Below are 15031 nucleotides of genomic sequence, written 5' to 3'. Positions count from 1 at the left end.
CATTGCATTGCTTGCATGCTCATCAATAAACTAACACTACCGCCCCCACATGTAAGGCTGTGTTCCAGTCTGACAGTGTACACGCATTGTATGGCAGTTCCAGGCTGACAGTGTACACGCATTGTATGGCAGTTCCAGGCTGACAGTGTACACGCATTGTATGGCAGTTCCAGGCTGACAGTGTACACGCACTGTATGACAGTTCCAGCCTGACAGTGTATTCGCACTGTATGGCAGTTTCAAGCTTCCTCTCAGCAATATCTGTCTCACAAGGCACCTCCAGCACGAACCTTATGCTACTTTTGACTTTTCAAAACTCTAGAGGGCGTGTCCCTCAGGCTACCTCCCCCATCCCAGCTGTCAAACCCCAAGGTGCTTACAGGGAGTGCGTTCTGCCACGCCCCCAGCAGGCACGTGTTTGTCAGTGAGAGCTGGGAAGTGACAGCTGCGGAATCGACATGGAGGGGAACAGCAAGGGGAGAAGGAGAGAGTCTGAGGTGAGAAAGTTGGACGAGAAACAGTCAACAATTTAGAAGGGGAACAGAGGGGAGGGAGTGAAAAATGGGTAGGAGTGAGGCACCTCCCTGAGGCGTTTCAATAAAAAGAAAGATAGAGCACAGAGTTTAGGTGGTCACATAGTTTAGGAAGAAAACTTTAGGATTCGTGATCTAATCACGTCTTATTGCCTATCTAATGTATGTTATCACACGGATTCAAACACACATTTAGGGGGCTGCTCACATGAGAAAATGGCAGATTTAGGTGGTTCCAACACCAAAATGTGGTGGGGCCTTCTACTGTTGTTCAACTACACTTTTCAGAATTTAGTGGTTTGCTGAGGTTTGTAGTCCAACAACAGATAGGGTTGCAGGCTGGACATTCCTGAGGCAATATAGCAATGGAATGGAATATATAGGGTTGCCACATAGCTGGTATTTTATCAGCCTGGCTATTAAAATAATGTTTGTTTAAAGGAACAGTAACACCAAAAAATAAAAGAGCTTTAAAGTAATAAAAATATAATGCACTGTTGCCCTGCACTGGTAAAACTGGGGTGTTTGCTACAGTAACACTACTATAATTTATATAATAAGCTGCTGTGTAGCCACGGGGGCAGCCATTCAAGCTGGAAAAAAGGAGAAAAGGCACAGGTTACATAGCAGATAACAGATAAGTTCTGTAGAATACAATAGTGTTTTATCTGTTATCTGCCATGTGCCTGTGCCTTTTCTCCTTTGAATGGCTGCCTCCATGGCTACACAGCAGCTTATTTATATAGATTATAGTAGACTTTCTGAAGTAAACACACAACTTTTACCAGTGCAGGGCAGCAGCACATTATATTTTAGTTAGTTTTTTACACTTTCATGTTTTGGTGTTACTGTTAGGGAAAAACAGCAAAAAATATAGGAAGGCTGGTATTTTTTTCCAAAAAGGCAGGCAACCCTAACAATATAAAATCTTATTTGTTTATTCCAGCCCCCCCTCCTCTTAATGCTAGGGGCCTGGGGCAAATGCCATTTCGTGTTCTTTTACTTCACTTTTGCTAGAGGCTACCATAGGGGACAGGAAGCAATGCTTAGATCTGCAGTGCCTGGATAGCCCTAGTTGCACATTCATATAGGTATATGAGATTGTCTACATCACTGCCAATTCTGCACTCACTGGGTCACTACATTGGTTGTTTAACCTATGTCACATAGGAAAGAAAATCTAGTGAAAAGGAAACAAAAGCATCAAGCATGAAATATTCTGTGAGACGTATAGGAAGGTGCACTGTCTGTGCCTAACCTGTGTTTCTACAACATAAAACCATAGTGACAAGACTGCATATTCAGCGTTAATACTTATGAATATGATAACATAGCTCCAGAGGTGGCACCTACACAAATAAAACTGAAATCAGTTATAGACACACCATGTTTTGTAAAGTGAGTATCAATGCATCATATCCAAGAAAAACAGTATGACCAGTGTCACCTGAACTTCTTGGCTGTCTGTGTCACATTGATAGCTAGAGCTAAGTGCTCATTTGCAGGATAGAGACACAAAGGAATTTGCAGTCAGAGCCATTTTATTAAATTGACAAAAAGGGCATTTGCATTGGGCCCACCGCAATACCTGCTGAATTAAATTTCCCACAGTCCCTTCATTTTTTTTTTATTTTTCTTTCATTTAAATCAAGTTATTTATCAAATAAATGCTTATTTTTTTGAATGATCAAATACATGCTCTTAGAATAAAATTAGTCAGGGGCCTGGTGGGGGAATTAAAAGTGATTTAGACTAATATTCATAAAAGGTTTACTACTTCTTTAAAGGTGCTGAAAAAAACTTTGTCCATTAAACCTCAGGTCCCAAGCATTCCAAATAATAGAACTATTGGTGTTTATTTGTTTTCTTTTACCTGGTTGCACATAAATCCTACAAATGGCTGTTATTTGGCGTATTTGTGCTACTTTGACCAATATAGGAAACAGAATGGCACTGGTCTGGATCGAATAGGTAACAGACTGGAAGCAGTTATTCTCTTTACCTGAATTTAATTTAATTTTTACATCTTTAAACAAACATGCTAGTAGCCTTATGCATTTCATGCCATCTAAGGGCACTTTAAGGTGGCCATATTCAGGCAGATTTAAGCTGCCGATTTGGGTCCTTCAGACCGTTTCAGCAGCTTATCTGCCCATTTATGGGGACCCCTGCCAGGTCCTCCCCTGAGGCCCTGACCTATATCTGGCCAAAAATTGTCCAGATATTGATTGGACAGGCTTAATTTTTGCATAAGGCTACTAGCATGATTGTTTAAAGGTGTAAAAATAAAATTAAATTCAGGTAAAGTGAATACTTTTCCTGAATTTAATTTTATTTTTACATCTTTAAACAATCATGCTAGTAGCCTTATGCATTTCATGCCATCTAAGGGCAATTTAAGGTGGCCATACACAGGCAGATTTAAGCTACCAATTTGGGTCCTTCAGACCGTTTCAGCAGCTTATCTGCCCATTTATGGGCCCTGACCTATATCTGGCCAAAAATCGTCCAGATGTTGATTGGACAGGCTTAATTTTTCTGTCAGATCGAGGACCACATCAGCTCATTGATGCAGTCCTCACTTCAACTTTCATATCCCCTTCATTGTCACACTATCAGCGCTGAATTTGTCATTGCAGTGGCCAAAGATCAGGGAATCAGTGGGCATATCAGGGAAAAGATTTGTCATTTTTGTCGGTGTTATGTTTTTGTCTTGACTGACTAAAGTCTAGTGTGTCTAGTTTCACAAGTGTGTAAATGTGTCTTTCACCAGCATAAAGTATACATTTTATTATTCTATTAACAACAGCCTGTGAAGGAATGATCATTTATTTATTATATGGTGGAAGCCAGTATTTATGTGTTAGCTTTGGCTGTTGGCTTGTGGCCTTCATACTGGTAAGATATCTTGTAGGTGACTGGGATGTAAAGCCTACAGTTCTCTTACTATAAGAGAGAACCTTGCTCTTATGTTCTATTTATTTTTTATTCCTAATTCTAACCATGGGCCAACTCCAGCCACCACTTATATTAACTGACATGCTTAAGAGGGAAAAGTATTTTAAGTGTAAAAATTCACACAATATAAACACATTTTATTATAGTTAATAATAATATGTATTTATCTAAAAATGTCCATAATCTTTTTTCCTATTAGATTTTTTCTGTATTGCTTTCAGGTCCCTGAAGCAATTTGTTGTGCTGGTTTCTGTTTGCTGCAACAGTGCACTAGGATTGCCACCTGTATGGTTTCAAACCAGACAGTCCTGTTTTGGCTGTCCAGTTCTATAAATACTGTCCTTGTTTCAAAAGGTTTCAAAATCGGACTAAATAGCAATTAGCAAACTGACTTTTATGCCTATATAAAGTAACAGTGGTAGTCTTTGCACTTGTGTGTATACATTTTTGCAGCTTGAGCTCTTTCAGTTCCCAGAGGGAAGCAGTTTTTGCTGTGCTGTTTGTGCTTGTGGCCCCAGACCATATGATGTCTGCACACTGCAGCCTTCTTGTTATCTTACAGAGCTGCCTAAAACAATTGTAACATATAAGCAGTTCCCAACTTGGTATTCAAATCAGAAATGTTAGTTATTTTATCTGTAGTTCTGCCACTATTTCTATGGCTCTATTTAGTCATGGTCTCTGTAATTTCTATAATACTCTATTACAAGATTGTTGTATTTTGAAGAAAATACCACCCTTTGAGAAGCACTGAAATTACACACGTGACTGGCATCTAGAATACGTTTACAGTATTTATGCCATTGCTGCTTGATTTGCTTACCCTATTGGTTTTATTACCCAACAATTTCTATGGCAGGGGGGGTTTAAATTTGCACCTTAAAAATAAGGTGCAGACCGTAGTAAGATCCCCATTGGGTCAACAGGTCATTCCAAGAACTAATTCACCACATGTATAGAATTGCTTTTGGGTAGATTTTAAACAAGAGAGCCCACACACTGTTAGGTCTGCAATCTGACCATCCTCACATCCATCCATATCACCAGTATGCAATCAACTGGCCCGTCATGAGTTTGTCAAATTTGGTGGTTCACCTTTAAGTTAACTTTTAGCATGTTATAGAATGGTCACTTCTAAGCAACTTTTCAATTGGTTTCCATTATTTATTTGTTATAGTTTTTGAATTATTTGCCTTCTTTACGCTTTGCAGTATTTAAATTGGGGTCACTGACCTCAGCAGACAAAAACTATTGCTCTGTGAGGCTGCAGTTTTATTGTTTTTATTACTTTTTGTAACTTTCTTTTCTATTCAGGCCCTCTCCTATTCATAAAACAGTCTCTCATCCAAACCACTCCTTGGTTGCTAAGATAACTTGGACCCTAGCAACCAAATAGCTGCTGAAACTCCAAACTGGAGAGCTTCTGAACTGAAAATGAAATAACTAAAAACTACAAATAATAAAACATGATGTCCAATTGCAAATTGTCTCAGAATATTACCCTCTACATCATACTAAAAGTTAACCTAAAGGTGAACAGCTTCTTTAATCTGTGTCTTCTTCCTCTCCATGTGTAGCCGATCATTATTTATCCCTTTCATCATATATCTATTTCCCCACCTTCTGTATTTCATACTGGAGAGCAAGTAAAAATTTAGATACATTTTTTGAAAGTTCATAGATGTTGCATACAAAGGAAAACATGAATATTATCATATAGCAGTGTAACAGCTGAGATCAAAGTAAGTTTATAAGATACAATGTTACAAGTATGAAAAGCATTCTTTCCTTGGTTTACCTAATTAAACATTAACTACTAAAGAATTTATGCCGAACTTCAGGCCGCTAGAGTTTGAAAGTTGATGGGGGTTGTCGAGTTTTATTACTGCATATGAATAAAATAATACTTGTCTATAGTATAGGTCCATATTCACAGGCCTTTAAAAAATAAGAATACAGTAGAATATATTTATTGAACATTACTCTAGGGCAATGCTGTCCAACTGTCGGCACGCAGGCAACATTCAGCCCGCGACCCCCCTCTGTGTGGCCCCCCACCTGTCTGGCTCCTTTGATGGCTTACCTTTGTGTAAACTTTAATGGTATCAGTACTGAGATTAACTGGCCCCCTGCATGGTTGACACCTCACATTCAGGCTGTAAACCCCCTGTATTGTTTAAAAATGCAATCCCCTGTGTTGTTCACACCTTTTAATCCCTACATTGTTTACCCTCTGCATTGTTCACACCTCAGGCTCAGACTGTAAGCACCCACATTGTTCACCTGTTTCACATTGTAGGACCAGTAGAAACCCACAAATAAACCCTGCACACTATAAAAAGAACATATACGGAGGTGGTACTGCAATCAAAAAGCTTTTTAATATATAGTTATTGTGCAGACTGTATGCTGCCTGTGTGCCATACACACAGGCAGGGTAGGGCAGGCAGAGTATGGCACACACAGGGAGGGTAGGGCAGACAGTATGGAACACACAGGCAGCATAGGGCAGGCAGAGTATGGCACACACAGGCAGGGTAGGGAAAGCAGAGTATGGCAGGTTTTTGCTGTACTACCACCATTAATATGGGTATGGTCATGTAATAACACAGGTGTGGTTCCAAGTGGGTGTGGTTTAGAAAAGGGGAGTGGTCAAAACTGGCTTCCATTATCTGACCTCCACCATGTAGGCCGGGAAAAATTCTGGCCCTCGGTACCACAGAAGTTGGACAGCACTGCTCTAGGGGAAGAGTATGTTAAAGATAACGTGAGTAAGTTAACATATCAATTCTAAACTAAACTGAACCATAGCATAACACAGCAGCAAAAGCCATAATATTATATAAAGTATAAAAAAATTGGATTGTAAATGAAATTATATCTCATTGTACTAGACATGTTATCATAGTTACTTTTTCTAACATCTTTTTTTAGTCTCACGTGGTGTTAATCTTAATTTCACTGCTGTGAATTTTATGCATAACACAAATACAAATAGGTGTATTCTGAGTAACTTTTTATGCATAAGGTCTTCCTGTAAAATTCACCAATTATTTAAAATCATCCACCTGGGAAACATACATTTCCTTTCAGTCTTATGCATGTAGATGTTAGAGGGTGCCATATTGATACCCATCTTTGCAACTTGTACATAGTATTGTACAAAAAGAACAAAGGTAAACACTCCACAATGAATCTGTCTTATGAAACAGTATTGTTTTTTATGACCTTTATAAAGAAAAACCGGCCAGTCACTTATTGGACATTTCTGATCATGAGTTTGGGTTTTGCTTTATATTGTAGTGGTAAAATAGTAAATTTGGATTATCATCTGCATGCAGGTGAGTGAACCAAATCATTGTATGAACTTTCTTACAGATAGTATGGGCAGAACAGCATAGGACCAGGGCAGTGCTCCACACCTCCCCCATCCTTCACTGCTAGCCCCCCCCAAAAACTGTGGACCCAGGGCAATTTGGTTGCCCTTAGGTTAATCTGCCACTGATTTTAAGCAATATACAGTGGATATAAAAAGTCTACACACCCCTGATAAAATGTCAGGTTCCTGTGCTGTACAAAAATGAGACAAAGATAAATCATTTCAGAACTTTTTCCACCTTTAATGTGACCTATAAACTGTACAACTCAATTGAAAAACAACTGAAATCTTTTAGGTGGAGGGAAGAAACCCCAAAAAACTAAAATAATGTGGTTGCATAAGTGTGCACACCCTTAAACTTATACGTTGTTGAAGCACCTTTTGATTTTATTACAGCACTCAGTCTTTTTGGGTATGAGTCTATCAGCATGGCACATTTTGACTTTGCAAGATTTGCCCACTTTTCTTTGCAGAAACACTCCAAATCTGTCAGATTGCGAGGGCATCTCCTGTGCACAGCCCACTTCAGATCACCCCACAGATTTTAAATCGGATTCAGGTCTGGGCTCTGGCTGGGCCATTCCAAAACTTTAATCTTCTTCCGGTGAAGCCATTCCTTTGTTGATTTGGATGTATGCTTTGGTAGAGCTGGGCGGTATGACCAAAAATTTATATCACGGTATATTTCAAAATTATATCGGTGTCACGGTATTTGACGGTATTTTTTTTTTTCATGCATGATTAGGTGTTAACCCCATTTCCTAATAAATTAGAGAATAATTACTGCAGTATTGAAAATCAGAGTCAGACAAGCGAAGGATCGGCAACAGAAAGTCGTAAGGTAAATCAGGCAGGCTTAGTTTCCCAGGCAAGGCCGCAGACAACATAGCACAGGAGGAGGCGTTTGATAGCTTTAAATACCCCCCACGCATGCGCAGAACCGGCGCTGTCAGCGCGTCGCGGACGTGCACGCTTTGACATGTACGTGTGCCTTGACGCACGCGTGCAACGTCCCGCGGACAACGGGACGCGTGCGCACACGCAAGGAGGCGCAAGAGACCGGGCCGCACGGGTGAGTACCCTGACACCCCGGTATTGCGGTATCTGAAAAATGAATATAGTTTTTAAAAAAAACACCGGTATTCGGTATTAAACGGTATATCGCCCAGCCCTATGCTTTGGGTCGTTGTCATGCTGAAAGATGAAGTTCCTCCTCATGTTCAGCTTTCTAGCAGAAGCCTGAAGGTTTTGTGCCAGTATTGACTGTTATTTGGAACTGTTCATAATTCCCTCTATCTTAACTAAGGCCTCAGTTCCAGCTGAAGAAAAACAGCCCCAAAGCATGAAGCTGCCACCACCATGCTTCACTGTGGGTATGGTGTTCTTTTGGTGATGTGCAGTATTGTTTTTGCGCCAAACATATTTTTTGGAGTTATGGCCAAAAAGTTCAACCTTGGTTTCATCAGACCATAACACCTTTTCCCACATGCTTTTGGGAGACTTCAGATGTGTTTTTGCAAAATGAACTTGGCTTGGATGTTTTTCTTCGTAAGTAAAGGCTTCGTCTTGCCACTCTACCCCATAGCCCAGACATATGAAGAATATGGGAGATTGTTGTCACATGTACCACACAGCCAGTACTTGCCAGATATTCCTGCAGCTCCTTTAATGTTGCTATAGGCCTCTTGGTAGCCTCCCTGACCAGTTTTCTTCTCGTCTTTTCATCAGTTTTGGAGGGACGTCCAGTTCTTGGTAATGTCACTGTTGTACCATATTTTCTCCACTTGATGATGACTGTCTTCACTGTGTTCCATGGTATATCTAATGCCTTGGAAATTCCTTTGTACCCTTCTCCTGACTGATATCTTTTAACAATGAGATCTGTCTGATGCTTTGGAAGCTCTCTCTGGACCATGGCTTTTGCTGTGGGATGCGACTAATAAAATGTCAGGAAAGACCAACTAGAGCAGCTGAACTTTATTTGGGGTTAATCAGAGGCACTTTAAATGATGGCAGGTGTATGCTGACTCCTATTTAACATGATTTTGAATGTGATTGTTTAATTCTGAACACAGCTACATCCCCAGTTAGAAGAGGGTGTGCACACTTATGCAACCACATTATTTTAGTTTTTTTGGTTTTCTTCCCTCCACCTAAAAGATTTCAGTTTGTTTTTCAGTTGAGTGGTACAGTTTATAGGTCACATTAATGTTGGTAAAAGTTCTGAAATGATTTATCATTTTTGTACAGCACAGGAACCTGACATTTTACCAGTGGTGTGTAGACTTTTTATATCCAGTGTATCTTTACCATTACCAGACGACTGTGTAAATGATCAGGATGAAGCAAATAGAATAAGGTTCCCAGTTTCCTTTGTACTGAGACCCTGTACACTCCTGCTGTTTCTGAACCATTTTTATGACTTACTTCTTTTTTCTTGGCAGGCCTCACTGGATTCTTCCAATGTGGAGTTTGTGTATGATGATACTGACCACCCTTACACAGAGTTAGCAGGTAAGTGCATTCCCTGTCATCACAAGATTTCAGTGCACATTACTTCATATATCCTAGCCTTTCTTCTCTGGTATTTGATTCATGTTCCCATTTGGAACCTAACTGGAACCTAACCTTCTGCATGCAGCAGATTTACATTTGCTAATATGTATTTGGGGAATGCATTGTTACTGTTTCCATTAATTTCAGTCTGCCATTTAATTAGAAAGAGAAGGGCATTAAAGGCATTTCAGCCTTTAATAGATAGATTGATAGGGCATATGAGCAAATATATATACATATACCCTATCTTAAATTGCATGTTGGAGGTTGGAAAACTTACATGCCAAGTTTGAAACTGTCTCTGGAAGCAATGTTTGCTCAAGAAGTTGGGAGCATGAGTTTTTGTGGGCAGGCACCCACACAGTGTCTCACATTACTATGCAGGCCGCTACTGTTAAATTCTAGTGGAAAAACATTCTTTGGAATGCTGAATTGGGAAACCAACTGCAAGCCAATTTTATACTAATAGTCTTGATTTAATTTGTAATTAAATATTAGGCAGTTAGGTAACCAGGCAATTTGGTGATATATTACAAATTGATAGATAACTGTTGCATGTGTAGACTTAAGGGTAAATAATTCTACCCTTTGTATCCTTCTAATCTGGATTGGTCCAGGCCAATATTCAAGTTCTGGAGAACAGCCCACTTTGTACGGCCCCTTATACAATAATCATTTGTTGGGCTCACAATCACAAGCTGATCAGCCGGGGTCACACAATGTATGTCTGCCTTTACTGGTGTTGGCTGTGCCTCATTCATAAACAGTGGGCAAATGTGTACCTGGACATGTATACACAGCAACTAGTTAGTAATATTGCAGGTAGAACAAGTTTATAAATGACTGCTGTTGGTGCTTTCAGGGCATGCTCATATGCTATCAGCACACTCTGTCAGTGTGGCATGTCAACTGTAGTGGCTGGCCAAAGGCTACACCAAGGAAGGTTTACTGTTAAAGGGCTTCTGATAATTAAATCTGGTTCAGCAGCCTTGCACACACATTATATCATTTGAAGCCTAGTGCTTTTGTGTGCTATAGTAGGACTTCATACTTTTTATTAGTTCTGAAGTCATTGGACTGAAGTATGTAGCTAATTACTCTAGAGAACATGCAATAATATTGTGCAGATACTAGTGCAACATGGTGCAACATCTCACACTATGTCACAGTAGTATTTCTGTCATTTTTTAGTTTTCAGTTTGGTTTTACAAAATAAAACATTATTTATGTATTGTTACAGAGTTATATAGCTATACAGAAGAGCAAGATTTAAACCTGAACCGAAACTGTTTTGAGGAAGAATTTAAAGATCATGGTAAGACAGTAACACAGTCATTTGCAGTTTTGTTTTTACTTTATAAATTTCCAGTTGACTGTTTGCTGATATTTTAGAGTTGCACAGACTTGAAAAATTGGCTGTAAAATTAATGTATGTGTGAAATGAAATAACTGGGGTTTCTTTGCAGCTTTAAGCTCATAGACTGCAAACCTACACTGTTTGGGATACATAAGTAATGGGACCTAGAAACCATGCATCGTCATTGTTCCAATCTATGGATTCATTATTTCAGTATTTAGTAGCATAATTATAAATAAATAAATAGCACATGATATCAGCAAGTTCTGAGTTTTTTGTCAATATTATTCTGGTATATACAAGGGGATACATTTCATATAAAAGATCTGATTGCTTACTGGAGACCACCTTCCATGATTTGCAGAGAAAACTTACAGTGTCTTTCTTTGTCTTTATTGGCTATGGAATCTGGTGGAGGTTTAGTGTTACCCTACTAAATGAAATTATTGTGACTTTTCTGTCTGCTAGTTAATGACCTCAGATGGACAAGTCTGACTTCAGCAGAACACAGAATTTATATTATGCACCTCTTGGATAAACTAGAGGTAGTGAACAGAGAAAAGAGGCTCTCCGCATCTAGAGCCATCTTGTACCTATCACAAGGTAAGCACAGCTGCAAAACTCCAGATTATTGTAATGAATGCCCCCTTTTTCGATTAGATCTATTAAATGATATAGCAACTAGTCAAATGTTTGATTTCTAGTGACCAGTAAATTAAAAATAAAAACAAACAATATCAGTTTTGCTGAGTTCTGAAGAACAGTACTTTATTCACCTTAGCCAGTGAAAAAAAAACATTGTATTTTTTTTGATCTCTAAAAAAAATTACATACCTTTTGTTTTCAGAATAAAACATTAGCACCATCATTCCTCACCATCCATGATAACAGGTAAATTTGTAAGGAAATTTTGGGATGCTTTGCAAAACCAAAGTGACACAAATGTTTTCTCACCAGCGATTTACACTATTGCTAGTAGGAAAACATTTTCATTAGTTGCCTGTGAAGATTATCGTGAGCAGCTAATCTCCCTGTCTGCCACAGCCCTAAAAGGCAAGGAAAGGAAAATTCACTGTAGGTGCCAGTGTGTAAAGTATCCCCCAGTAAATATAGTTGCTAACATCTGACAAGCCAGATTGCAATTCCTGCTGCACACCACTGCTCTAGCGATCTGTTTAGTTAACTGTGCATGTGTGCCATTGGGACAGTGCAGAGGATCTCTGGGGCATTGCAAAAGGTGGTGCCAACCCGGGGTCTGAGGTAAGCGTCTGTATTCATTGAGGATGCCTAAGACATTGGTACCTGAAGTGAATTTTCCTTTCCCTATCTTTTAAGCATTTAGAGCAAGGCAAAGGCCTATTGAACACTTACCAATGTTGCTACTTTGCCTGCCATGGTTTATTCCGCTACACAAAATGTGTAAAAATTCAGAAATAATTATCTTCACTGCCAGCAGTAGCATGTTATCAGATAAACAACTTATGTATATCAATAGGGCTTGCATTTTCAAATAAATTTGATAATACAGAATTTGTGAGCGAAAAACATTGCCCAAATATCTCAGTGTCTAGCATAGACTTTAGACTTGTAATAACTGCATTTCAGGCTTTGTCAGTCATGCTGCAGTTTCAGTTGTACTAGTAGAGGCACAACTTAACCAATTTTTCTTTTTTTTTTGTCTTTAAGGTGTATTTGGCGAGTGTGACAATGAAGCAGATGTTGTACGCTGGTCCAAATATAACAGCTTCCTCCTCTATAATATGGGAGCATTTGCTGCCTTTTTGGAATTACTCAACATGGAGATAGCGTAAGACTCAATATTACTTTTAGTACCTGTTCTCTTACCATATATAATAATATTACTTTTAAATGATATACTAGAGTAAGCTCTGCTTCATCTTTGAAATGAGTCACTAACAAGCACAGTGTTTGTAAGTTAAGCTTGCTACATTTATTGCTTGAAGGGTTGATGGCAAAGCTAATGTATTTATCTCCTTCTCACCCGAGTACAGGAATAGCCAGGCTTGTAGCAGCGCACTGAGGAAGCCAGCATTGTCTTTGGCAGACAGTACAGATCTCAGGTAATACCTCATTTTCACAGAATGCAGAAACTTTAGGACAACACACGGCACACTGGGAGATTTATCATCCATGTTAAAATGACGAAAATACCTGCTTTTGCATTTTTACAATGTTAGTGTAGGGCACAATATTTTTGGCAGTAGCAATTTTTAACATGGGCAACAAATCTCCCTGTTGTCATTGTTGTTACAGAATTGGACAGCAGCAGGGTCAAGTCTGTTTTACACATGTTTGATCTAACAGCATAAATGCAAAGGGAAGAATTGCCCTTTGTTGGTTCAAGCCACCCAAGTTACCATGCTTACCCCCTACGTCAAAAGCCTGTCTGTGATGCATACCATATAAAAGCTATTCAATCCCTAATTCTGAATGAATTCCTTCTCTTGCATGCTCATTCATCTGTAGAGGAGTTGGACGGCTGACAAAAGATGTAAGCAATGATCTTTAAGTATATACAGCAGTCAGACTAAAGAAAGCGTAGTTATTGTTGCATGGTTTCAGAGTCAGACTGGGCCAGCAGGATACCAGCAGGAATCCTGGCCTGTTGCCACTGCAGGGCCTGCGGGGGAGATCGGTATGGGGTGGCCAAAAAGCAGGTATGCGATGGGATTGAAAAGTGGTGGGCAATTGGGTGACAGCCTTCAGTGGCCCCAAATACCCCAATCCAACACTACATGGCACTATTTGCAAGGATTTGTATTGTTTAAGTGCATATTATTTAATAAAGTATAATACGTCTGCTTCCTACAGTGACTTAGATAGTAACGCATTCAGGCCAAAGTGGTTAGTTCCTATCAAACTAATCCTTACCTGTTCAAAGGATTAATTAGCAGAGAAAGCAAAATAAAGTTTATGGCACTATAAGTCACAAACAGAGGTTTTCAGCATGTGATTTAATCACAAATTAGAGCTTTATTAAAAGAAATTGTGCAAAGCACTAAATAGAAGTACGGTATGGGACCTGTTATCCAGAATGTTCGGGAGCTGGGGTTTTCCAGATTAATTATATCTTAGTTAGGTACAAGGTACTGTTTTATAATTATAGAGAAAAATAATTTTATAAAATTAAATGGAGTCTATGGGAGATGGCCTTTCCATAATTCAGAACTTTCTGGATAACAGGTTTCCGGATAAGGGATCCCATACCTGTACATACAATAATAAAGAAATATTTTTTAACTTAAAATTTGGGGGTGATTAGATATTTTTTAGTTGTTTTTTGTCCCCATACAGGGTTCTACTTAGTGTTATGTATCTGATGGTTGAAAATATTCGTCAAGAATCAGAGAATGATGACCCAGAATGGAAAATTCTACGTGCTAATTTCCGTGAAGAACTTGGTGAGGAGAGACTGTATGGATACCACTAAAACAGGCTTCATCAGTGTTTTTGCTTAAAGTGGTGACATAATTGGTGGCTTAGGACAAATATTTCCCTTTCATTTAATCTGTTAAAGGAGAAGGAAAGGTAAAAACTAAGTAAGCTTTATCAGAAAGGTCTATGTAAATACAGCCATAAGCGCTCACAGAAACGCTGCACTGAGCCCACTGTTAAAAGAAACAGGATTTCTTCTCTCTTTGTTTTCCTGTGCCAGAGTCTGTGCAGCTCTCTCCAGCTCCCCCCTCCCTCAAGAATGCTAAGAACGCCCTCCCCCCCCTTAGGGCCATTCAGCAGGAAGCTTCCTCATAGTCTTACAAACTGCGCATGTACAGGGGTCTTGGTCTTGGTGCAGGAGCCTGGCATTATGGGAATTTTCTTTACAGAGCTCAGCATTTTTTTTTCCTATGAGGCTTCTGATCATCTGAACAGGAGAAATATGGGGAGACTTAAGGGCACCACTGAGAGAACTGAAGGTATGTCTGCATCTTGAGATTAACTCTTTATTAGCCTTTCCTTCTCCTTTAATGGCATTAATGACTGGATCAGTGTGACTTGGCTATTGATGATCATGCACTAAACAACCATCTGGAAACTGGTATGTTTTAATAGGTTTTAATTGGGCCCTACACTTTAAAAGAAAAGGAAAGCTTTATCAGAAAGGACTATGTAAATACAGCCATAAGCACCCACAGAAAAACTGCAGTCAAAAGAAACAGAGTTTTTCTTTTCTTCTTCTGTGTACACATGTCTTTTAGTGTTAGACTTCCTTCTCTCAGAAAAATTCTT

The 15031-nt window shown here is 39.2% G+C and overlaps 1 protein-coding gene across 1 annotated transcript in view; it reads left to right on the top strand.

The window, feature by feature from the left end:
* The first annotated feature begins 390 nt into the window (after positions 1-390).
* strip2 (striatin interacting protein 2) overlaps positions 391-15031 on the top strand; it is a 32001-nt gene continuing 17360 nt past the window's right edge. Inside the window, exons 1-7 of the mRNA XM_012960053.3 lie at positions 391-497; positions 9315-9384; positions 10667-10741; positions 11252-11386; positions 12470-12590; positions 12796-12864; positions 14099-14205. Of these exons, the coding sequence (XP_012815507.1) occupies positions 459-497; positions 9315-9384; positions 10667-10741; positions 11252-11386; positions 12470-12590; positions 12796-12864; positions 14099-14205 (616 nt within the window). The 5' untranslated portion in view covers positions 391-458. The remainder of the gene's footprint in view (positions 498-9314; positions 9385-10666; positions 10742-11251; positions 11387-12469; positions 12591-12795; positions 12865-14098; positions 14206-15031) is intronic.

Source organism: Xenopus tropicalis, chromosome 3 (genome assembly GCF_000004195.4).
Source record: "Xenopus tropicalis strain Nigerian chromosome 3, UCB_Xtro_10.0, whole genome shotgun sequence".
NCBI lineage: Eukaryota > Metazoa > Chordata > Amphibia > Anura > Pipidae > Xenopus > Xenopus tropicalis.
The sequence above is the reverse complement of the archived record's forward strand: the minus strand, read 5'-3'. Positions and strand labels throughout refer to the sequence as shown.